The 24517-nt window shown below is 36.1% G+C and overlaps 1 protein-coding gene across 2 annotated transcripts; it reads right to left on the bottom strand.

Moving 5' to 3' along the window:
- Positions 1–235: 235 nt before the first annotated feature.
- On the bottom strand, positions 236–24037 carry phldb3 (pleckstrin homology-like domain, family B, member 3). Of its 2 annotated transcripts, none has more exons than XM_055047022.1 (15): positions 23728–24037; positions 15294–15449; positions 14971–15081; positions 13692–13829; positions 13162–13290; positions 11378–11560; positions 8671–8781; positions 6550–6651; positions 6262–6349; positions 5679–5832; positions 4078–4159; positions 3637–3783; positions 2779–2989; positions 1660–1745; positions 236–932 (listed from the first exon to the last, which is right to left on the bottom strand). In XM_055047022.1, the coding sequence occupies exons 2-15, from the start codon at positions 15438–15440 to the stop codon at positions 798–800; spliced, it is 1824 nt and encodes a 607-aa protein (XP_054902997.1). In that variant the 5' UTR covers positions 15441–15449; positions 23728–24037; the 3' UTR covers positions 236–797. The 2 variants fall into 2 exon arrangements, with proteins under 2 accessions (XP_054902997.1, XP_054902996.1); XM_055047021.1 differs by lacking the exon at positions 23728–24037 and adding an exon at positions 23031–23165.
- Positions 24038–24517: the final 480 nt, after the last annotated feature.

Here is a 24517-nt window from a genome sequence, read left to right as displayed (position 1 = left end):
AAGTTCCCAGTAAGAGTATATTTTCCTGTGATATTTAGCATACCTCATATGGGTAATGGACTGTTATCAGCAATGTTCCTGTGGAAGTGTTACAGGTGCATTCATGTTAAGATGCAAACAAATAGGAAAGAAACATTGAAGAAAAGATATCTTCCAATTATTTTTCATGACACCATGGAATTGATCTCACCATTAGCTTTCCAAAGATGCTTCAATAAAAACAGACAAACATGAGCATTTTTATAAAAACATTTAATGTTGCCCTGATACCAGAGTAGTTAAATTTATCTGTAAACCAAAGCCATATAAACCTCAATATAATAAATAATCTTTATAACTTCCATAACATTCCTTTATCTGAAAACAAAGGCAAGGGGTGCATATTACTAAGAGATCACCTCCAGTGTAGTGGCATATTAGAACAAATGTCAGCCTGTAAGAGCTGGTGGTTTTATTGTGCATGTTTCTGGTATCACTGTGTAGTGTACATTACTCCTGTGATGCTGGACTGTTACCAGCAGGGGGAGATAAAGATCCGTGAAAATCCTCCCTGTAACAGACAGCTGAGTCACCATGAGTGAGTCCTTTAAAGATCTGTGTTCTGAGCTGCAACTGATAAACTCCTATCAGTAACATTGTCCTCCACGACTGACCCATGGCACCTCCATGTGGATATTTGGTCTTCTGAATCCACACCCCAAGGCACATTTTCAACAAACATACTGCCCAGACAGGAAAGGGAAAAAGAACCAAAGTGGAGTCCATTCAGTAGCTTCACTTCATTTTCATGTATTAAGTCAATAGCGGCTGTGCTCGTCTGTTGCGGTGACAATGACATCCATCCAGATACGCATAGACACGGCATTGGAAGCCACCAGAAAGAACAGGCGATCGTATGTCTTCACACAGAACGTAAGGCTGGGCCGTGGTGACTATACAGAAGACAGAGATATCAAGAGTCAGCTCACTGGCAAGGTTCCCAATGACTTTACGGCAATATTGAGACTTTAAAACACAAATATTTGTTAGAGCAAAACTTTACAACTGACTGCAATCAAGCATCTGCAATGTCAAACTGAAGCAGGAAAATCCTGTTTGTCTGCTTTCCTAGAAGTATGACGAACATCTTTCCTCAGAAATGTGGAGGATTTTATGACAGAGTGTCGATTAAAAAAAATAAAAATAAAAATAAAAAAAAAATAACTGGTGGCTTGGTAAAGAGCAGAATAGGACTTAAAGTTTACACCTTCCTTAAAAGTTAAATATCTTTGTTGGACATTCGGGCTACCGTTATGCTCAACATAAAAGTAGTTTTATGTTGGACTAGACTTTTGTAGTGTAGAGGTTTAGTTTATTCTGTTAAAATTATTTTGCTTTGCAAGCAAGATTGCTTTTGGAAAAGTTTAAACTAGTAAAATCCTCTCATCTAAAAAAAGTAAATATTTTTCTGAGCTACTTTCTTTTTCTTCTGAGATCACATTTTTTCTGAAAGATTATGCAAACATTTTGAGGTTATTTAGAGATTAATGTCCCAAGAAAATATGTTTTCAAAATGAAAGAGGGGTTATAGCCTCCATCTAGAAATCAAACTTTACTGATTTGGTGGATCCAAATGGTAAATCCCAAAAACTGCAACAGATTTGAGAAAGGCAAACTCACAGAGGTAGCTGTTCGTAGATGGTCGTAGTAAACTTCTTCTATAGCCTGAAAGTACATGACTCCCTTTAGCTTTCTCTCATCGCAGTCTGTAGATAAGGGAGAATCAAGTTTATAAATAAATAAAAAAATACAAAATACATTTTAGGTTGACATAGTGTCTTTCAAATGTATTAAAATGTCTTGAACTTTTCAACATTTTGTCACCTCAAAACCAAACTTAAATATACGTGATGTATTTTATTTAATTGAGCAACACAAAGTAATGTACAACAATGAAATAGAGGACTATTTCATTGTAGCTCTGTCTGTAAGCTGAGGATTATTTTTCTGGTGAAGGATGAACCTCCAGACCAGTCTGAAGTCTTCTGGAACCAAAAACAGCTCCATCTTCATCTTCTTGTCAGCTCCGACTGTGAATCTCTTGAACATTTCCCAAATTACTTTGTTGGCTGTTTCTTTGTTAAATACTCTTGATACTTTATCCGTTAAGGTTGAGATTCAAATCTTGGTAGGTGTGAAATTATATATTTCTCTTTCTTTCCACATTCTCATGATTGACTAAACAGTGCTCTATAAGATATTTTTTAAGTGTTACTACACTTAAAAAAGATATCCCTTAATCTGTTTGCTGTGTTCCTTGGTCTTCATGATGCTTTTGTTCACCTATGGCGCCATATGTAAATGTGACAATTTTAAGAGTTTTATTCATAGTAAATTTATTTATTACGCACTTATGCAAATGTCAAAAGTGCTACAAAATGGCAATAGGTTATTTGTCAGTTAAAAAAAAAAAAAACTACTTTCCTTCTACCTTAAAATTGTTCTTCATTTTGTATTGGCTTTCCACATAGGAACTCAAGTTAAAAACACTGAAATTTGTAGATGTAATGAAACAAAATGTAAAAAAGATTGCTAGGGCAAAAACACTTTTGCATGACACTACATCTGATCTTAAAATATGTACAGTAACAGATGGTTTCTCGTGTATTTTTACAATAATAGCCTCCCTTCAGTGAGCTCAAATTGTGTGGCACACAGAAGCCTTTTATTCATGCAAACACACAAATGTAAAGTCAATGAGCAAACATACACACACAAAACTTTGAAAGCCAGTCTAACCTGTATAGTAGGCCAGTCGTTTGTGGTCTGTGTCAAACAGGAACCATCTCTTCTTCCATGTCTTGACCCTCCCCCCTCGTTTTGTGAGAAAGCCAGCACACCGTCGAGGTGTTAGCCGCAGGTCCGTGCAGCTGGCAACCCCGTGACCCAGTGACTCAACATGGGCCCGAAGGTCAAAGTTTGGAGTAAGGAAAAGGGGCAGGCTGTGCTTCTGGAAGAAAAAGTGGAGCTTAGTCATCCTGTAAATAGTGCATTTTCCATGGAAAACACTACTATCATCCAGTAAATTCTTAAAACAAATGCACTTATTTTTGAACTTAAGAAAGGGGCTCTATGTGTTCACATAATGAAAAGTTTACTACATTTGTATCAAAAATATGATACAAGATATGGTCTTAGAAAATAAGAGGAAAAAATTACATTTTCTTAGCCACGCTACATGATGAAAAATATTTTATAGATGTCACTAGACTAATTCAGAACACCTCATCCATTATCTTTTTTATTGCACTCATCTTTACTGCTCTTTTACAGTACAACAATATTTATTCTATTCTAAGAATGAAATTTCATTATCTTAATGTGAATGACTCACTATTACAACAAACAACATGAATGATTAAAGAACCGAGCAATTTTCAGCAAGATCATTTATCAAGAAACTGGGTCAACATTAAGCTCATAAAACTGACTTACATGGCTAATGGGCTTGGTTTACTTATTCTCATATGTAAAGATGGGATTTAACCATAACAAGTAAAACATGGAAAAAAAAAAACACTAGCATTTGTTTAGTTCTATAGCCACAATTTCTCAACTTTTCTAACCCAAGATTTAGGGTTTATGATTAATTTATACCTCTGAAACTGGTGATGAAAGGACTTGTATGGATTCATTTGCTTCTGGCCCTGGTCTTTGTTGTGTTTCTGATTCTAGTGGTTCTTCTCTGGAGGAGTTTACCTCTCTTTGACTTCTTTCTTCCAACAACAACCGCTGCCTCTCTGCCTGTGTGCACACAGTCAGAAAAAAAAAAAACTGTAACACATTAAAATGTACTATTTTTAAAGCAGCAAAAATAGAAACCCATTGGTTATGAAGCCACAAACAACTGGAGGTTTGAGCTTTCCAGTCTTGGCAGCTGCCAGTGCTACGAACATGCATTATAGGCATGCAAACATCTGCTCAGTGGTTTCTTGGACAATCATGCGCAAACTTAGCTGGTGTCACTGATCAACAGGCCATGTCTAATATAGTGTGACACTGACAATTAGTGAGTGTTTCCCATGGCAGGTGACTCACTCGTTCTCTGAGAAGCCTTTCTCTTTCTGCCTTGGCTTCCCTCAGCTTCCTCTCAATCTCCACAAGATCCAAAAGCGATGGACTGCAGAGACAAGAATCATGAAGCATCAGAATTAGAGAAAATAAATAAATGAATAAAAAAAATAGCAATATTTGTTCTAATTAAAACAGCAAAACCCCCAAAATTACAATTTAATGAAGTGTTATCAAGGGACATGCAGTCAACATCAATCTAGAAAACAGTCAAATAGAAAAGTGAAAAGTGTGTTAGATTTAACCAATATCGTTATTCCATTACTTTGTAGGAAACAGAAAGACAGTTAAGTGCCTTTTTCCAACCAATATGACTTGCAAGGCAATTTCAGTAAACCGGGCTATTCCCCAGTTTATTTAAAACATATTCGTCATGTGTCTGTGTTATTGTCTTTGTAAATAACACATTCTTTTGAAACATGTTGTTTACTACAGTTTTTTTAAATTTATTTTAATAAACAAACCATCAGTAATACTATCTACACCACATTGATATCAGTAACCTCTACATTTTTTACAGATAAGTTACAAAATACCATTATGTTGAACTTGCAGAAGTTGTTAAATATAAATATGCCTTCATTATTTGGAATAAAACTGACCCAAGTTATGCATTTTTGGAATTGAATTAAAAAAATAACCTCATTACAAGCAGTGATGCATTATTCAGAATGTGTTCATTTTTACTTTAGTGATAAGGCATTAGGGCAGTAGCTACCCCTGTTGCTTGTGCATGCTTTTGGGCTACACTTTGTCCTTCTGCACAACTTTTATTATCATGCTAGAGGACCATGTAAATTAAAACAATTATCTTCTGTGACCTACCCTTGGGGAGGGTGTCAGCAGTCTCGCCCATGATGTTATGGATATAATTTATGGCGTTATGCAATATTTAGGCTTCCCCCCACCCCCCCAAAAAAATAATAATATTGGGTTTTAGCTTTACAATATCACTGATATTAACAGACATATAAGATATTTGTGATTCACTTCTTGAACTGAGTTATTAAAGAAATGCACAACCAAAAAAATATTTTCTGAACTTTTTTTAATTGTGGCCAAAATATTAATCTGTCCAATATAACAGTCATAGTGCTCCTTGAATAAAATATCTGGTTGGATATTGTATTATTGGCATGCATCCAAAATCTACATGCCAATAATATTTTTAAAATACTGGATGGACTTTTACTGATGAAAATGCTTATACATTTTTAGTTACCGAGATGCTAAATCTAACATATAGGGTTGAAGAAATGTAAAAAGTAAAAAAAATGTGGATAATCGGAATCAAAACTCTCATCACAAAATTCAGCTATGCTATTACATTTACATGTTTTTCTAATATCGTGCAGCTATGAAATAATCATTCATACACCTCATAACATGCTTTTACAGTAAAGATTACATATGTACAACTGTTGCACCCTCTGATATGATAAACATTTCTGTAGGTATTGATAATAAAAATAATACATTATATATTCAGCATTCTAATGTCAAAGAAGTGCTACATAGGTACCCATCCAAAAGTATCATATAGATTCACATGCAGTGATGAAACCCACCTTGCAGCACGAGAGTTTGCTTCACTGTTGCACGGCGTGAGCAACCCACCGCCATTGCTGCTCCCCGGTCTGTGCCCGTTGCTTAGTCTGTGCGAGCTTATGGGGGAAGTGAAAGTCTCTGTGGTCTGGCTGTCTGGAAGAGTCCTCACCAAACCTGATTGTGGAAAGAAATAGAGAACCATATATATTTTTGTATGTGAAAATAAATAAAATGGAGAAATCTGGGGCAACTCCAATTAAGAACTTTAAATTACCAGTGAGGAGAAAAAGTGGAAAATGGAACTTGGAAGACTTGACTTAACAAATTAGGCGATACAAATATTTGGAGCACAAAACCAGATATCACTCTGGAGATTTTAGGTTTAAGCTCTCAGTTGTTTCTATATGACATGGGAGACTCATGCTCTCGGTCTAAAGACACACCTTTGATTTGACTAAAAGGGCCCTCCCTTAGTGAGAGCAAACAGACAAAATGAGGATACGAGTATAAAGTGAGCATGTTGATTGTCTGGATTGTCATGAACTACAAAAGCAGGAGCACTTAAAAACAAAACACAAGGCAAAAACAGAGTTGGTAACTAACCCTGCACTGAAATCGGCCTGTCAGAAAGCCTGTTGTTCCGATGTGAGCTTCGCCTTCTTGGTAAACTGGCGGCTTCCTTGGACAGTTCCTAAAGAAGAGAATAATATACAGTAAGAGGATCATCACATAAAATCCCATAGAAAGATTATAAAATATGAACAGATGCATTACCATAATTTCCAGATGATCAACAATTTCCCCTTCTTTCACAACTTTTCAGTTGTTTCAGCAGTGAAGCTTATCATTCATAAGACAGATAAATCAACAAAGACCTAACTAAATGCACACCTGTGGAGACTTGTGAGGTGTCAAAGGAGAGAGTGACATCATGCACGGTGCTGAGGTGGTGAAGTTTGACCAATCAGTGAGTGGCTTCTTCTCTTTGGAAACCTGTTGGACCAGATTCAGTTTTGAAAGTAAGGAACGGATATGAGACGGACACTTGTTACAAGAAACGAATATTAAAAGTCTGCTTAAAACAACTGGAGACAAAAAGGTTAAAGATGAAAAACAGATTGCCTTAAAAAAGATAGACATCTCACATCTGGCTTAGAATTAAACTACAGAAACGCATCCAAGATGGATTGGTCATGATGAGATTAAAAAAAATACATCACAGCCAGAGTGTCTTCCCTGAAAACCCTCCCACCATGCCTGAGTCACAAAAGCATGAGCAATTCAGAGACTACGTTCAGTTCACTGTTTAACCCTCGTTGGCCCACTTCAGTTCTTTACACAAACACATGGTGTCAGGAAAAGTGTTGACAGTAAGTATTTATGAGAAATTGTATGTTCTCACAGTAAGTCGAAATCTGCTACAATTCTTCCTATGTCCCATTCCTCAACAGGGTGATCCAAACAGATTAGCCACTCATGCATCATTTTCTATAAGCTGTTTAGCTTTTCACAGCCACAAAGAATTCACAATTTAGACAAGGATGTCAAATCAACCACATCCTGCACACATTCGTTCATTCTTTCTGATAATGTCTCATTTTCAACTCCTCTACAATGCCACTCCCTTTTGCTATGCAATTCTACCCTCTCTCCCCTCTTTAGCTGACATTATGAAATAAAAGTTTGGTTTTAACTCCTATATATAACAGATTTGTGTTCATTCTTTTGGCTTACCCTTGGCTGCAAGGATTTAACACTTCTCTCAGCTTGGTTCCTCTGCCTTGTATGGATCCACACATGCTCAAATCTACACACATAGAACCACAGCTACCACCCTCGCACTGCTTACTCCTCCCTCTGCTCTTACCCTCCCTTCGTCCCTCCTCCCTTGCTCTCTCCCTCCAACTTAAGTTTCCCTCAGTTGCACTTTTTTCCTCTAATTTTTTTTTAATCTTGTCTCCTACAGCTGATACTGTCATGACTCTTTTTAGGTGAAAACTGATGCCAAAAGATTTTAGCCCAAACACTTAAAATATTGTTAAATTACAGATTTTAACAATACTTATAAGAAAAAATGAACTGTAAGTTGCAATACAGTGTTTTATAAAGAATCAAAATGAAGACTCAAAAACAAACAAGTCTGGCTCACCACCCACTGCTTATTCAAAACGAGGTCACAAATTTATCTCTCTATGTAAAGTAGGTAATCCAGGTGCAAAAAGTAATTCCCAGGTCAAAAGAATCATATATGAATCTCAGTAACTAATTGGTCTGATGTCAAAAGTACTGTAGATCCTACTTGATACTTGCAGATTATCCTGCACAAGTGATCAAAAAAAAGAAATATGCAAAAGTTTCTTCAAAACCGGATATTCCATAAGACAAACCTAATTCTGACAAACAACAGTTTGTTTTAAGAAAAGTTATCAAATATAGAATAGTGATCATGCTCAAGTCTAAGAAAGAAGCTAAGGAAAAAAACAGCCTTTGAAAGGCCATTATATAGCAATGCATTTAGGTCAAAAAACATTTCAAAACAAATACATTTGTGCATTTTTTTCTAGCTTGTGTCAAGCACTGTTGACATTTAATGAGCAACTAAAACACCTAAGAACCTAAGAAAGACTTGCAAGGACTTGCAAGTCTTTTGTGCAACTCAAAAAATGCATGTTAAACGGTAAACAATACCTAGGCAGAGTGCACTTTGGCTACATAAAATGTAGATTATAAAATAAAATAAACTGAGAAGTTTATGAAAGAGTTTCAAACAGCACAGAGAAGATTAAGATGCTTACACTTTCATTGTAAATCAGTTTTTGTTTTTTTTATCACCAGCAATTTTTTCCATCACTTGCACAAAGCCAATTTCAAGCTCTTCCCAGCATATTATAAAGCACCATTCTACAGACCACCAACATTATTTTGCATTAATAGTAGTTATGGCAAAATGAATCTTAATATCAACAGATATGTACAATAAGAAAAATCCACAATATTAGAAAACTCTCATACCATTTGAGTTGCATTTATTAGTTCTCTCTTCTCTTTCCTCAATGCATTCAGGTCTCTTTCCTTCTCTTTCTCCATCTCTTTCAGCTGTTTCTCCAACTGCTGGACTCGTTCCTGAAAATTCAGGGAATAATTTACATCAGCTTGGACTGCCAAACGGATTCCTCTTCATAGAAGACATGTAAGTTTATTTAGCTGGGTTTCAATAATTTCTCCAAAAGGTTGTCATCCAATATTAGAATAATGTACTAAATGTACTATTAAGATCCAAGTCCACTTTTACAAACAGAGTTACAATAAAAAACAAATAAGAAAAAAGAAAAAAATAATAATTTTACAAATTATTTGGGACACCACTGGAAATAGGCACACCACCACCAAGTATAACAAATAATAAATAAAAGCCAGAAAGAAGCCTAAAAGAGTAATTTAAAGAAATATTGGAGTATAATTTGCCAGAGTAAGAATGCTCTGTGACAGTATGAAGCAGACAGACAGCCCTGTGCTGCTGGCTGCAGTGCAGCTGAGTCAACTGCAATTCACATCTCATACAATCCCAGTCTTCATCTCATCGCTGCACCCCCACCAACATACTGAGGCTAATTGTGGAACAATTCATCATTATGGAGCCCAAATATGTTTTTTAAATGGATTTCACGAGGCAGTGGGAAAGCACATTTGTTGCCTTAGAACAATGTTTGCATCCAGTGACAGTTTTCAGCATTTTTCATGACAGTGCACAATGTTGTGTTGTACTTTTACACTAGGTACAAGACTGTAGTAGCCATGGTATAACTCACACAAAGTATGAGTTACTATAAAATATCATTTAAAAGCTATGGAAAATCACTTTGCCAAATCAAAATCAAATTTACTTTGTTTTGTGTGACATATAATATTCATATTAATAAACTGTCAAAAGGCAAGTAATTCTGGAAACACCTGGTGATATTATGACTTGAGTAACACACTCCATGTTTTTTTTTTTAGAGCAAAAAGTGATTTTACTTGAAAAAGAAAGGGGGAGCTAGAGAGCAATCCTAGAGATCTATCAGGCAAAGTGTCTTTTTGGTCTAGAATCTATTTCATTGAATCAGAGATTGGTCTAGAATCTCTGATTCATTATAAAATAATGAATCAGAGGGAGACTTTATAGATATTTCAGAGCAAAAACTAAATATTACGTCATTTTTTATCCAACGCTAGTCAGTCTATACTTTGAACATCTGTGTCTTTTGTATTTGTATCACAAAAGAATATGAGGAGTATTTTTACCTTTCATGAGAAGCTTAAAATCCACAAACAGGTTGTGTGAAAAAAAGCAAAACACTCATCGTGACTCACGTGACTGCCAGTGGAACAGTTAGTGAATATTTTGAGGTAAAGTATAAATATTCTGCACACATAATAAAATGGCAAAAATGTATCACACTATTGAATGAAAAGATGAATTACAACTCAAATTTATTAATGACAGCTTCAAAGTAAAATTTTGTAGGCATATAAATAAAAACCAAACTGTGCCAACTGTTTAAAAATGCAGAATATTTTATATGACAACCTTTGATTGCGAGATTTATTAGTCAATAAATAACCTGCCTCTTTGAATAGCTTAGAAATTCTCATGTGAACAATTTTACTGTCTCAAAAAGCCTCACTCATTCTGTGCAAAACTACACAGGAAAATGTTTTACTGCCACCAGATTCAACAAAACTAATTGTTCTTTTTGAATTATTTTGTCCCATGGAGTCAAATTTAATTTGCTGTGGTCATCAATTGTTTGATTCACTGTGTAAAGAGAGAACAGATTTGGATACAGTAAATACAAATAAAATGTTTTATTAAAATGAGTGATTGTTATTCAAGATTAAAGGATATCAGGGCTTTATATCAATGTTTTCAATATGTTCAGCAAAAAACCGTAGTCTCACTTCAAAGATTTCTAAACGTTTTATCTTTTAATCCTTCTTCTTGTCATTCCACCTCTGTTTTCAGTCTATCCTGCTCTGATTTGTTCTCTCATGGTGGCCTGTGATTTAATTAGACTCCCTGTATAGACTCATGTGACAGAATTAAGGTGATGGTTGGAGTAAGGAGTTTTAGCCTGTGCCACCATTGGGGGTAGGGGTGATGAGTTTCGAGGAATAACTCATCCTGATAACCATTCCTGGGATCCATAGAAACAAATACCTATACGCTCATCCTATCAAGTCATCTAATCTTGGGCTTAGTTTATTGTGGGCAATGAGCAAATGGGAACTTGCTTAGCTGCAGAGTAAAAATTTATCAGAGCACTGCACTTACAAGCAAAGCTGTGATTATTGAAGGAGGAGTGCAAGTTTTTAACTTTGAAGTAAATTCTCTGATCTGCCTTCTGCTTATTTTTAATGTCATGCTAATTCATTTTAGCTGCAGAGAAATATTTCAGGCATGAAAGGAAAAAAAAGAAAAGTGTGCAAAATCGTCTTTTTTTAATGTCAAGTTTAACATCCCACTAATCATGACAATGTGAGCACAGCAAAGTACTGGATTTCAGACATGTATTGTTATAATTTTGTCAATTTTCCTTATGCACACATCCAACATCACAGCTCAGCCCTAAGTGGGAGTTTAAGTAAGGATAAGCACAGACACAAAGCATATGACTCACTGATAAGCTGCAATTTCTGTGCAACACTGAAAAAGTCATCCATGAGGAACACTAACTACCTGCGCTGTGTTGACTAGATGCTGCTGGCGGGAGATTTCCTTCTCCATTTCCTCCTCCATTCCTTCCTCCTTTGGTTTCTCCTCTCCGTCTTCAGCCTCTTCGCCAATGCCACTTTCTTGTTCTAAAACACGAAACTCCCAATCCTCGAAAGCCCGGATGGCTGACTCCATCCCCTCCTTCTCCTTCAAGAAGGGTAACAAAAAAGTTCACTTTTTTGTGAAATTGAATTATTTCTGGAATTAATTGGATGCAGTCTCGTTCTGGGAAGAATACTGAGTATTATGAGGAAAACAATAAGGAAGACACCGACATATACAGAAAAATGTATTACAATTTGTAAACCGAATAATGTCAGCTTTCAAAAAAATGTTATGATCCTTAGATCATCTATACTCAGTTGAATTTAAACAAATGTCACATTACAACCAAACACTAAGCGAGATTAGGTGACAATATCTAAACACAAGGTATGACACCATTCAAAACCAACCATGAATTGATGTTTACTTAAACAGCAGCATTATGGACAACCCTGCACATCACCCTTAGTCAGTAGTCTCAAACTGCATTCCTCTATGGCCAAGGTCCTGCAATTCTTTTTTTTTTCTCTTCTTAAGTGCTAATTCAATGACTTTGCATAACTTCATTATTAAAATTAAATAAGAAAGAATAAGATTCTTGCTTTAAGATTTGTATGTATGCAAAATTGTACAGCTGTCTAAAAATTGTTACTTCTGCTTATTTGCTGCTGGGTAGGACACCTTTATTCATGTATGCTAATTCTTTGTTCCAGCAGGTTATGCTAAACTGGTTGGCAACATTCAACATGTTTCAACAGAAGAAAACAAGCCCCACCAAACTTGTCGTTAAACTGCTTTTTTCCAATAATCTCTTTATTCTGCTCTGACAGATTTGCTAAAAGAAATACACATCCTGTTCTCTGTATGAGTGAGTCAAACTCTTAATGCATGTACACAGGTTAAACTGGTATTGAACAATCAAGCGTTGTTAAAACAACAACATTATCAGTATTGATGAAAACACACCCTTTATCCTGAGACATTCTTTATGAGTCAAATCAACCAAGAACCACTTGCAGCTTTATGTTTTATTTGGAAGGTTACCATTAAAGTGGAACTATTAAAACACTGTCAGCCTCCTCATCAATAATTTTTTGTAGGAATATAGTGATATTCAATTCCTTACACGACATTAAATATTTTAGTTAGATTTCAACAGATGGAAACATGTCATGAAACAAACAAATAATTTTTCCACTGAAAAGTTTCTGTGAAACAAAAGAACATGAGGATGTTTACTGAAAATAGTAAGAGATAATGACAATTAGATTAGCAGCATTCAGTTTTCACAATTTTTTTCCGCTCTGCATCTTACACTACATGGATCAGGTTGCTGACCTAGGATTTTCAAGTGAAGTACAGAAAACAAGCTCTTTATCAAAAATCTAAATATTTTAAAACTCTGTGAGAGATCAGGACAATACCACATATGACTTTCAACCAAAATAAACAATCATATTTTGTGCCGGTACCTGAATCTTGTACTCCACCATGATCTTATCGTCTGCCATGCAGTCATAATGATAAAGAATGAGAAATATTTTCACTGAAGGGAGGCCATTAACGCAGATTTAAAGATATCCCTACTACTTTTGTGAGTCCTCCACTCTCAGCCTCAGGTTTTTGTGACACATGGACAACTTTAAAACATTTTATTACTACTGAACATGCTGAAGACATTAGATAAGGTGCCATCTGCTCACCTGCTGCAGCTGCAGAGTTAGGTGCTGTCTTTGGCTTTCTGGTTGACTCGGGATCAGTTTCTCTCTTTCCTCACAACTCTTCTTCAGTTCCTCCAGCCTGTGTCTCTCCTTCTCCAACCTCTCTCGCTCCTTCATTTCCAGACACAACAACAACATACTAGACCAACAGCACAGTAATCCCAGATTTGTATAAAATCTCAATCAAAAACAGGTCACAAAACAGCATTCGGACAATTTCACAATCCTGCTTGCAGACACTCCATCACCCTTTAATGCTCCAAAAGGAGTGTAGCAGAGCGTTAAAGTCTACAAATGATTATCACTCAGCAGTTGACTTATCATTTACAAGATCTTGTTTTTATGTTGATGGTTCACTTCTGGTCCCACTTGTTTCTCAAGGATCCCTTAAGATAATTTTAACTGGTTTTCCTGTAATCCATACACTGAGAAAATACTTTCTCACATTGAAAAATGGTTTTAAAAAAATGCAAAGAAAATAATTCAGGTCCCATTATTAATGTCGGACTTACCTTAAGTCTGTCAGTGTGTTTGTCCTTCTCTCTTTCTCTGGCTTGTTGTTGCAGTGCCAGCAGCTTCTGTGAGTGTCTGTGCAGCTGCTTCGTCTCCGTCTGCAGCTCTCCTTGCAGCAAGGCGATCTCCAGCTGCAGCTGAAAGGACAAGAGAGCTGACCAGGCTAAATCGCATCAACCAGACGCTAAACCAGTCAGAGTCACACATTCTTTGACAATGACTTTAGGCTGTCTGAGAGCTTTCAGGATTTTCTTTTTCTAATTTTCTGAAATTTCCAAATGAAAGCAACTAATATTTTAGTGCTTCTTTAAACAAATATTGAGATTTAGTTCTCATTTTAGTTCACACTGTTAATACCAAAAAGTAACATTGATAGCACCTAAACATTTTAAACTAAGTTCCTCGATATTAACAAGAGACAATCTTAAAAAAGCTTCTCTCATCGTCCTGTTTTAACTTTACTTTTCAGAAAACAAAATAAATGAATAAATGTGAAAATTGATTCAAAAGTTTAGTTTCACTAGGACATTCTTAGAGAAAAACAATGTTGGAATTTCTCTTAAAAATACTCAGATTGTATTTAAAACAAGCAAGGGAATAAAATCTTTAGCTATCCATCTGTTGTCTTCCACTTATTCAGGGTCAGGTTGCAGGGGAAGCAGTTTAAGTAGAGAAACTCTGACTTCCCTCTCATCAGAAACTTTAGTGGCAGGGGAGAGTCTTTAATTTGGCAAAATATAAACATATCATATATTTTATCTATACTTAGCTCTATGATGATCAGAAAGCAAAATTAGAAGTGATAGCATACATGGTGTTCCAGTTTTGTTCCTCTTTTTTCTATGGTTCACAAGCAGGCATTTCCACTCTGTGTTCAACTCTCTCAAATGAACAGCAAAATCCAAGTGTATGGTCAGAGCAAGAAGGTTAAATTTATAGTCTCAGATTTATAGTGAAGACATGAAAGATTCCCAAATTCATTCTTTTTTAAGGAGAACTGTGTTGGGTTTTTGGTCTTACAGAGGCATGAGTTTGTCAAACACCTGTTCCCTCAAAAAGAAAACACTGTTCAACAATGCCAGAAGGAGCAGCACTAAGTTCAAATTTGTCATGTAAAAAGACACCATTGTGAAGTTCAAAGTCTTTCATAAACTCAATTCCTCTTATGAACTTGTTAGTTTGAACAAGCTAATGCACAACACTGCTTCAAACTGTCTGCTTTTGGGATACAAAGGTAATTATTCATCACAGTCTGTAATGATTGCATCAGATTCTCACCTCAATCTTCAGTTCTTCCTTTTGCTGGTTGATTTCTGTAATGCGGTTTTGAAGCATTGAATGAGATGAAAAGACCCTGGATGAGGCCACCTCTGGCTTCTTAAGGCAGGACTGACAATAAAGGAGAAAAAGAAAATGTCCAATGAATCACACAAATCACCCCAGTCTTAAGTCAAGACATGATGATTCATCGTTTTTGGCCTGAATCTAAAACTTTTTCCATTTTAAGATTAAAATAAAGTGAAACAGACTTCAATTTGGCACAAAATAATCTGACTAACTGCTTTTCAACCATCACAAAAAATCTCACTTTAGTCTGTTACCTTTTCACTCTCTGTGCTGCTGCTCTCCGTGTCAGACTCAGCCCCTGAGGAGGCGGGACTCTGAGATGCAGCCACTCTGCTGATCCATGGCTGCTGCAGACTCCGCTGCCACTGGCTCCTGGAGTTTTCCATGTTATGTTGGGGCATCTCTAAAGCCTGAACCCAAATAAGCAGTTAAAATTAGTTAAAGAGTTAGAAGAAAATATTATCTAGAATAAATACTATGACTTATCACACAGTAATGGTGAAAGCATGTGAGTAAATCAGGTATAGTAAGGGGTAATCACACAACAATTATGCAAATTGGGAGGTTAAAACACAGATATCCCCATGGGTTTCCAGAAAGAAGTCTCAAAGTCACACTTTGATGAGGAAGCAAAAGCAAAAGAGGGGAACAATTTCAGGATGTGTGCAGTGGTTTGTGGTTGCATTTCAGGGTCTCAGTGTGGACAGAAGCCTTGCATGCAGCAGTTTTACAAATCTGCAGGATTCTTTGATGTTCAATAACAAAGAGGAAATATATGAAAAACCATACATCTGACAATTACTTTGAAGTACTGTTTTCATAGGGCTTTTGTTTTGTCACTCACAATCATGTTATTCATGTGGATTTACTAAAGCAAATAGGCCTATCATTATAATATCATTATGTATTGTGTTTACCAACTGTTATATGAAAGTGACTCCCAACATTTGGGAATTTGTCCTTCTAAAAGCCAACATTATGCTGCGATCTTTCATTCCTTGTTGCCCTTTGGCCTCAATTGGTGCTTTCTGCATGCACAAATACATGCAGGCAAGCAGACACAAAATTTCAGTCTTTGTGACCTTCAAAACCAATATGTGGGAATTCTTGTGTTGAGAACTTTTTCCCACTGTTTTCCTCCTCGAGTGCTTCGCCCCCTCTCTCTGTTCTGAGATCAATGCCTTATTAGGCTGATGGCTGAGAAGGATGATTTAAAGAAGATAAATATACATTTAAATGGGATTTTCTAATGATGAACGGTACAATGACATCTAGAAAAAAACGGCAATGGACAGAGATCGTAAAAAGCAGTGGTAGTGTTGTAGGACACTCCCAGTGTACTACAACAGTTTTACAGGCATATAGATAAAGAATGATAGAGCTACCACACCAACTATTTACCGCCAACTACAAAGATAAGTGTGATGCGAACATATTTGAAATATGCTTGTTCGTTTCCCATTTGTCTGATAGAGTTATCGCTAACTTTAAGAAAAATATGACTAATGCAGCATAACAGAAAAAAAAAGTATCAATGCTACTCTGTGACTTAGACAAATAATCAATAAATGATACAAAAATGAGATCTAACTCCTTGGAAACAATAAATAAAAGACCCAAAATCTGTCTTTTTTATTTAATGAATAGATAATAACAGTAGTCATCAGGTGCAGTGTCAGTTCTGAGAGTACAACATAACCATGAGATTTTGTGCTTTATGTTAAAACACAAGTCATAAATGAGTAAAATGAATATCAAGATTTATGCATCTGAGTGGCATTTTGTCATACAGGTTTGGACTTCTGGATTTATTGCAATGTCGTCTCTTCAACACTGATTCAAATATAATCAGAATTAATATTAAAACAACCATATATTCACTATATAAAGCATTTTCAGTATCACATTATCATTTAAAAAAAGCATACACAGACCATTTTTACATGTTGTATTATCTGTAAAAAAAACACTCAAAACAGCAGTGTCTGGTATGTGTTACATAGAGACAAAGAGAGAGATAGAGCGAGAGAAAGCCATGTTGAGTCACATTATTATACAAATAGTACAAGTGTTTGACCTCCAACTAAAGTCCAGTTAGATACCCTATCAACATCCCATACAACAGGGAGTTATTCAGGGGTAAAGTCCACAGCTTGATGCTAACATACTACTGTGTTCAAATAAAAAACAAAAGTGTTAGAAGTCTTGACAGGATGCCCCAAAGACGCTCAAAAGAGTGAGACATTAAGAAGCGAAGTAAATATACCAAAATCAGCAGACACAGAGTTCAGCCTGAGAGCGAGATCAAAGAACAAAACAAAGTTTTGTGCCCAAAATTGGATTTGATTGCAGGGAGGGGTGCGCCCCTGGAGAATTAGATAGGAGAAAAACAGTGAACGGAGGTGCAGCTAAGCATCCAGTGAACAAGTTTGTGTGCTTGTCATGCAAACACAGCCTTAAGCAATCACAAGAAACTAAATAAATAAATAAAAAAAGGAATAGCAATAAATTCAGTCTTTCAGCAGATCCAACAAAATGTGAAACTGCTCATTTTCAGACTAATCAACCACAAAAAACTAAATCATCACAACAGGATTTAGTTGCCTCAGACAAGTGTGAGGAAATAACTAATGTAGGTTAAACAGCAGTAGAAGTTGAGAGGGAAAGAATGCTGTCGATGTCATATCATCTCACCATGTCCTCACATCAGCCAGGCTTATCACTCTTTCTCTCAACACCAGGCTTTGCACACTCCCAATATTACAGACTGCAAGATTGAGTTTAACTTCATGCCAAAGATGTTTTAGTAGGAGAAATGTTGTCTGAAAGAAGTGGTTTAATCTGCTAGTCCCTTCTTTCTTTTGACAACATTTTTGTGGTTAAGAGTAATAAAGAGAAGGCGGGTGGTAAATTGGAGATAGAGTTGCAGAATATCTCATCACAATTGTTACAGCAACAACAAAGCGTTGAATATCAAAATGGTTGCAGACACTGTAATAATGGAATAAAAAAGACACAGTAAAGTGAGATATCCCTAACAGTTTGTTAACAAAATATTCAGAGATAGTGTTGCAGTTACTCTGAACTACAGTGTGAATTAAAACACTTATTTTAAATATCTTAATTGCTGCCTACAATGGTGAGTTCACTTGTATTGCAGGATACAAGTGTCATTGCAGGATGTTGTATGAATCCAAGCACAACATCCCAGTGTAGTACTCATTTTAATTCACCTCAAAGTAGGTGGTCAAAAGTCTTTGATGAACCCCACTTTACTGCAGATAGGATTGTGGATTTGGACTTGGCTCCTCTTAATAGAGAAGTTAGAATACCAGGTTGGGAGTCCTTATTTTGCTCATTCAAAGCAAATAGATAAATAAATGTATAGATTCTTCAGCTTTAGCTTTAGCCTGATCATGATGTCAAAGATTGAGATGATGCAATTTGTATTTTACGTGACACATGAATTGCATAAAGAAAAAATTTTATTTTCTTACTTTCTGACATTAGATAAGACAAAATATTTTCTATTTTATGTTTCTTAGAATTCCCCACATTGTTTTTATGAGAAATAAACTCAGAAGTTTACATGCACTCCCTAAGTATTTGGCAACATTGCCTCCTGTCAGACTATTGTAGCAACTGTAAAGCTTGGGTTTAACTTTTTTGAAAATCTGCTTTTAGATTTCCCACAAATAGATGGAATTTTGACCCGTTCATCCAGACAGAACTGGTGAAACAGATTTGTTGGCTGCCTTGTTCCTACAAGCATTTTTAATTCTGCACACAAATGTCCTGTAGGACTAAGATCAAGGCTTTATGTTTTGCTGACTCCAAGTAACATTATAACTAACTTGGAGGTATGCTTGGAGTCATTGTCCATTATAAAGACCAATTCCTGTCTAGACTTCATGTTCTCAAATTCCTAGCTGACATCTTGAGGGTTTGTTTCCACATAATGTTCTTTCCTCATGATGGGATAATGTTCTCAGCCTTGCAAGCTTTCCCATTTTTCTTCCAGCTGTAATATTCATAACGGTCAAGACCATCAGTTAAGTGTTTTTCCTGAGAGAATTGGTAAATTGTATACATTTATGTTGTTTCTGGGGTAATGACTTCACAAGAAATTTGTTCTGCAGTCGCTGCAAACATTTTGCACCAAAACAAGTTCACCTCTGGGACATAGAACCTTCTTGATTAGCATAAAGGTTCAACATTCACATGGCATTTACAATTGCATTTCATAGTTTGAAGACATGACTAAAGCCAAACTAGTAGAGGCATAATTATCTCCCTGGATGATTTTTATTTTTTTATTTTTCAGTCAAACAAGCAAACATTGCCTTTGGGGTGGTGCGTTACAATGCACCCATAGGTATGATTTCAAATAACTGAAATATTGTGAGTGACCATATGAGGCCCTTACAAAGCAATTCAACATCCGCTAGGTCTTCCCAAGTGGTTTCAAAACATATCAAAAGAAAATGTCAGTGTCATTATTCTGGGATTAAACACATATAACTTCAGTCATTTTAAATGTCATAAAACAGGAGGGTTAAGGTTGATTTCATTTTAGACAGTGAGAACAAAAATGGCAATGCCTTTTATTCAAAGTATGTGAATATCTTGTTTCAACTGTACATTTAAAAGAACTGAATGTGGGAAATTAGGTTTTGTTGTCATTGTTGTTAATCATGGACCAGCAAAGTTAAATATTAGAACATTAAACAAAATGTTAATGTTCATCATGTTTTGTTTCAGTGTTCTCTGAAAAGCTCCAAACATCTGGTAATTTACCTGTGACTAATCATTTTTCAAAGTATAACTAAACCATCCCTGAACATGAAACCATCATAATCTTGCCACACCTTAGCTCTTGAACAAAGGCAATAACAAAACCTGCCCATTATGGTTAACATAGCCCTATCCCTTTCTGGATCCCCTCATTGAACAGTGACACAGTATTGTGTATACAGAACCATAAAGTCAACAGCTATATTCCACTTGCTACATTCAGGACAAAAGAGTGGGGACGATTGTATGCTCTGTGTGGGTGTGAATGCTGACTATAGCCTGTCACCAAGGATTCGGTGAGAGGGAAATATAGGCAAACATGTTACAAGTGGAACATGTGACCATAAATGGCCTGTAAAGAAGAAAGGCATAATAATCCATAAATTTACACACACAGTCATCCCATTCCTTCAAATTAATAAAGTAATGAGAGTCTGAATAATTCAGATAAAGTATTAGGACCAAATGCACAAATAGTGGGAAGGAATCACAAATAACTCAGTTGCAAAACAAAGCAATGAATGCTCATCAAAAAAGTCAGAATGCTTAAACTTCTTAAATATTTTATTAGAGGAGCTAAATGTAAGCTGACCCTGTATTGAAAGGGAGTAATATCTGGGTCACAGTGAACTTCAAATGTAAACAGTAGGAAGCATGTTTTTGTTCATGTGTCAGTTTGAAGGAATAAGTTAATTTGTGGAGAAATATAAGAATTGTATCCAAGTCAAACATCAGTTTGATGTAATCCACTCCTGCTATTTGTCAACACATGCTTTGGATTTGGGTTTGACCTGCAAAATTTAGGAAACTGCTGCTAAATATATGTCCACCTGGTCAACAACCTCTCGTCAAACAGCACTTCTGCTTGTCTCTGGAAGAACTGCCTGTTGATAGAAAACAGCTTACTTTAACTGCAATAGTTTCCTTTCAGAAGACTGTCATAATAAATTTCTCATTCTTTTAAAAATCAAGACCCAATTTTGAATTTTGTTGAAAGCAAAAAATCTGGTGCACTGAACCTTATCGCACATTTGCACAAAAAAGCAAAGGAGCAACAACATGACAAAATACTTCTGTAGTCACTCTAATTGGTTGGTTTTCATTGGTAGAAGATATAAAAGCAAAAACTGCTATTAATTTATTTTAACATTGGCAGTTCTGGTTGCACATTGTTTTTAATGGCCATAATTACAACCATTGTATTTACTCATATGGACCAAATGGGTACTTGTTTAAAGTTTTGTGTTTAATGAATACTAGATTCCCAAATCTCTCTCCTATCAACATTTTCACTGAAATAATGTCTCTCTTTTACTTTCCAAAAAAAGTGCTTCCCAGATCAAGCATGCTATAAAAAACAAATTAAGTCATACTTTTGACGGTTTGTAATGCATATAATTTCTGTGCAATAAAGGTGGTTTAATGTTTACATAGGCCAATCCTGCTTCCTTACACCAAGTGAAAATGAAACTGGGCTTGGATATTAAGCTGACAGAACAAAAATGGACTTTCCCAAAGCAACCCCTGAACCTTCGGCATAAAGCTCCTCCTGGCTCAGTCCCAATAACCATCAAGCTGTCATCCCATTATTGAAGCAGATCTGAGTAAATGATGACAATTCAGCAGAAAACCCAAGCAATTTATTATTCAGTTTGTACCATTTAGGAACAGAACAGTGAATATTAGCTTTTGGTTAATTGGATGAATTTAAATTTTAATCAATTTTTATCAAATAGCCACTGATTTAAAGCATTTAACTGCAACGCGAGCTGTACGCTTATGGTCCTTGTCCTGGTGAAATGTTTATCTCCATCCCAAACTCAACTGTTTTGCTCTCTCTTCTGTAACAAACCTGTGAGGCCTTCACATAACAACTGGCTTTATATTGAGATAAAATTACACACAGCTTGGCCATTTAATAATTTCCTAAAGGCAACTGGTTGCAGTATATCTTGATTTAATGCTATCAAAGGTGTCCAAAGGAACAACACACTATTTGTTTTTAAATCACAAAAAAAACTATATTAATAACCATCTATCATTTGCTTTATGTTGTTTATTATATTCTAAAACATTCAAGATTTTATTTGCAACAGGACAAAATGTGAAAAGGGTGCAGTCTTCACAGGGGTTAAAATATAACATTTTGTCAAATATTTCACAGCCTCACATAAAACATTTCATAATTAAAGGCTATAAAGATCAGAAGACTTTAAGAGTAAAATAACTAAGTTGAAATACTGGTTTCAAAGCTCGTGATGCAAGCAATGTTCAGAGACTTGAAAACAAAAGAACCACTGCAACTATTCTACTCATTTCAATCATCACCTGGGAATCTCAGCTTCAGGCAAACACAGACAAAAGCCTGTATTCAAACTCTGGCCAGTCCTTCTTCTTCATGTCTAACTTTTTTTTGTCAATAACTGCATTTTGGTTTGTCAAGATACAGGCCACATAAAGGAAAAATGAAACCCAAAGCTTTAGTGATAGAAATATGAAATTACTGTGTAAAGTGTCTTAATTCTGAGGACTAAATTTGTTTCTCCATTAAAAACCAAAGCTGTCAAATGCTGCATAAGCACATGTATTAATCCATGTAAACACTTCACCTGTATAGAGATTTAGGTAATGATCCTAATAATCTCATTACAGTAATGCATTGATGTCCCATTGCCGTTTTTAATAAAATTAAGTATCCACATATAGCTGCTTAAATTGTTGTACACGGCTTCATCCGACCAGAATGCCCTGCTGCCTCAATACAGGTTTCACAGATGGCTGCAAACCTACACCTTCTGATAGTAACATTATTGTTCTTACTAAACCCTATGATTACAGGGTCCCACAACAGGTTTAGTTGCATTCTCTGAAGGTCACAGAAAGGCAGGTGGGAAATGAGAAAAATTGTTTAAAAAGAAGAGAAAACAAACAAAAAGAGTGCAAATAACTTCTGCCAGAAGTCCATCAGAATGACATTTTACATCACAAGAAAAAATCTTAGAAAAGTTAAACAAGAGACAACATCTAAAACAGATCAAGCTTTAAAACATGAGGGAAAATCTCTCATGTTTTATTATAAGGTACTTTTATTAAGTACTTGTATTATAAGGTACTTGTATTAACAAGTACCTTATAATAAAACATGAGAGATTTCCTTCCCACTTCCCAACCTTTCATTGTGTGATAACTGGACTCACAGAAATTCCTTTGGTCTCAGTATGTCTGTGGGAGCTGTGATGCAACAAAGGCAGATCCATTAATAACAGTCCAGAACTCACAGGGCTCAGACATAGATTTGTCCAATAGCAATCAAAACGAGGCTTCTCCGTGTGTGTCTGAATGAGAACTGAGGAAAAAAAAGGCTAAAGGCAGAAGACCCCAGACAGCAAATCCTCACAATCCTACTCTGTTTACCCACTGAGTGCTGATGGGGGGGATAAAGGGCCAGAGATCGCGAGGTCTGTAAACACGGGAGGGGGGATGTGTTTGTACTTAATGTATTGTCATGGGACAAGCTTTGACAAACACAAATTTAGTTCAGAGAAAGTTTCTGTAAGTAGAGATAGAACATCTTGAAAACGAACTGTGTATTTGATGCGAATCTGATAAATCCTGTATTTCATGAACACTGCTTACCTTCACTAAAGGAGAGGAGTTCAGTATATGACATTACATATCAGGAAGTTGTAATAATTTCTCTTTTGCTGTAAGCAGATAACGTGCATCAAAGAGGTTCCTAATATTACAATCAATTGCCAAAGAACACTACCGCTCCTGCAGTGTGAGCACTTTGTTTGTTTTCTGTTTTCATATACACTCCTGAAGCGCAGTGCTGCGTGTGCGTCTGTTGACGAAAGCTGGGAAGTGAACAAATAGTAAATAAACCCATTTTACCTGGAAAACGCGCTCCCATTTAACGCGCTGGAGATGAGGATTCTTCCGCCCATAACAGAGCGCCAGAGAGGAGGACCGTGCAGTGAAGCGACTTTTAGACTCGCTTCACTTCAAACGCAGGCTGGAGAAGACTCCTCGGTCTCTGCAGTTTGTTTGCGAAGCAGTTTTAGCTGCTTTCTTGCCTCGGTTTCGTCCGTGGTTTGAACCTCTCTCCTGAGAGCTGACAAGTCGGTGTGAGCAGAGCGTCGGCGTCAACAGGTGAGGCTGAGCTGTGAAATCACGCGGGGGAAGGTGACGACAGAGGCGGACACAGCCGAGTTAAACGAACAGCCCGACGTTGGAAACATTGTTCTCGAACAGTTTGATGATATAATGTGTATCTACCGCAGATCTATATAAAAAAAAAAAAAATAGAGAAGTCTTTTTTTTTTCTCTTTCTATTTTCTTTTTTAATTATGAACTGAAATGTGGCGTCTATTCTGGGAACTAGCGCGGTTTTGTCAGAGCTGACTCATCTGGGCTTCTTTCCAAAAATTTGTTTGACATTTTCAACGACTTAAAAACTTCCATGGGGTGTTTATACAGTCAGATTAAAGTCGAATCAACTGATAAAGCTAGACATACAGATACACCTCAATAAATTATTAAAAATAATTAATTTAAATGTATATGGTAGATTGACATTTTGTTACTTCAGCTGTAAGAAGTATGTTTCTGGGAGGAAATGAACCGTCTTTAAAAAGAAACTGAAAATCGTGTGAGGGATATACATTTGTAATATTATTTTATT

Source organism: Poeciliopsis prolifica, unplaced genomic scaffold, assembly GCF_027474105.1.
Source record: "Poeciliopsis prolifica strain line A6 unplaced genomic scaffold, Auburn_PproV2 SCAFFOLD025, whole genome shotgun sequence".
Taxonomy (NCBI): Eukaryota; Metazoa; Chordata; class Actinopteri; order Cyprinodontiformes; family Poeciliidae; genus Poeciliopsis; species Poeciliopsis prolifica.
This window is presented reverse-complemented; position numbering and strand designations above follow the sequence as displayed.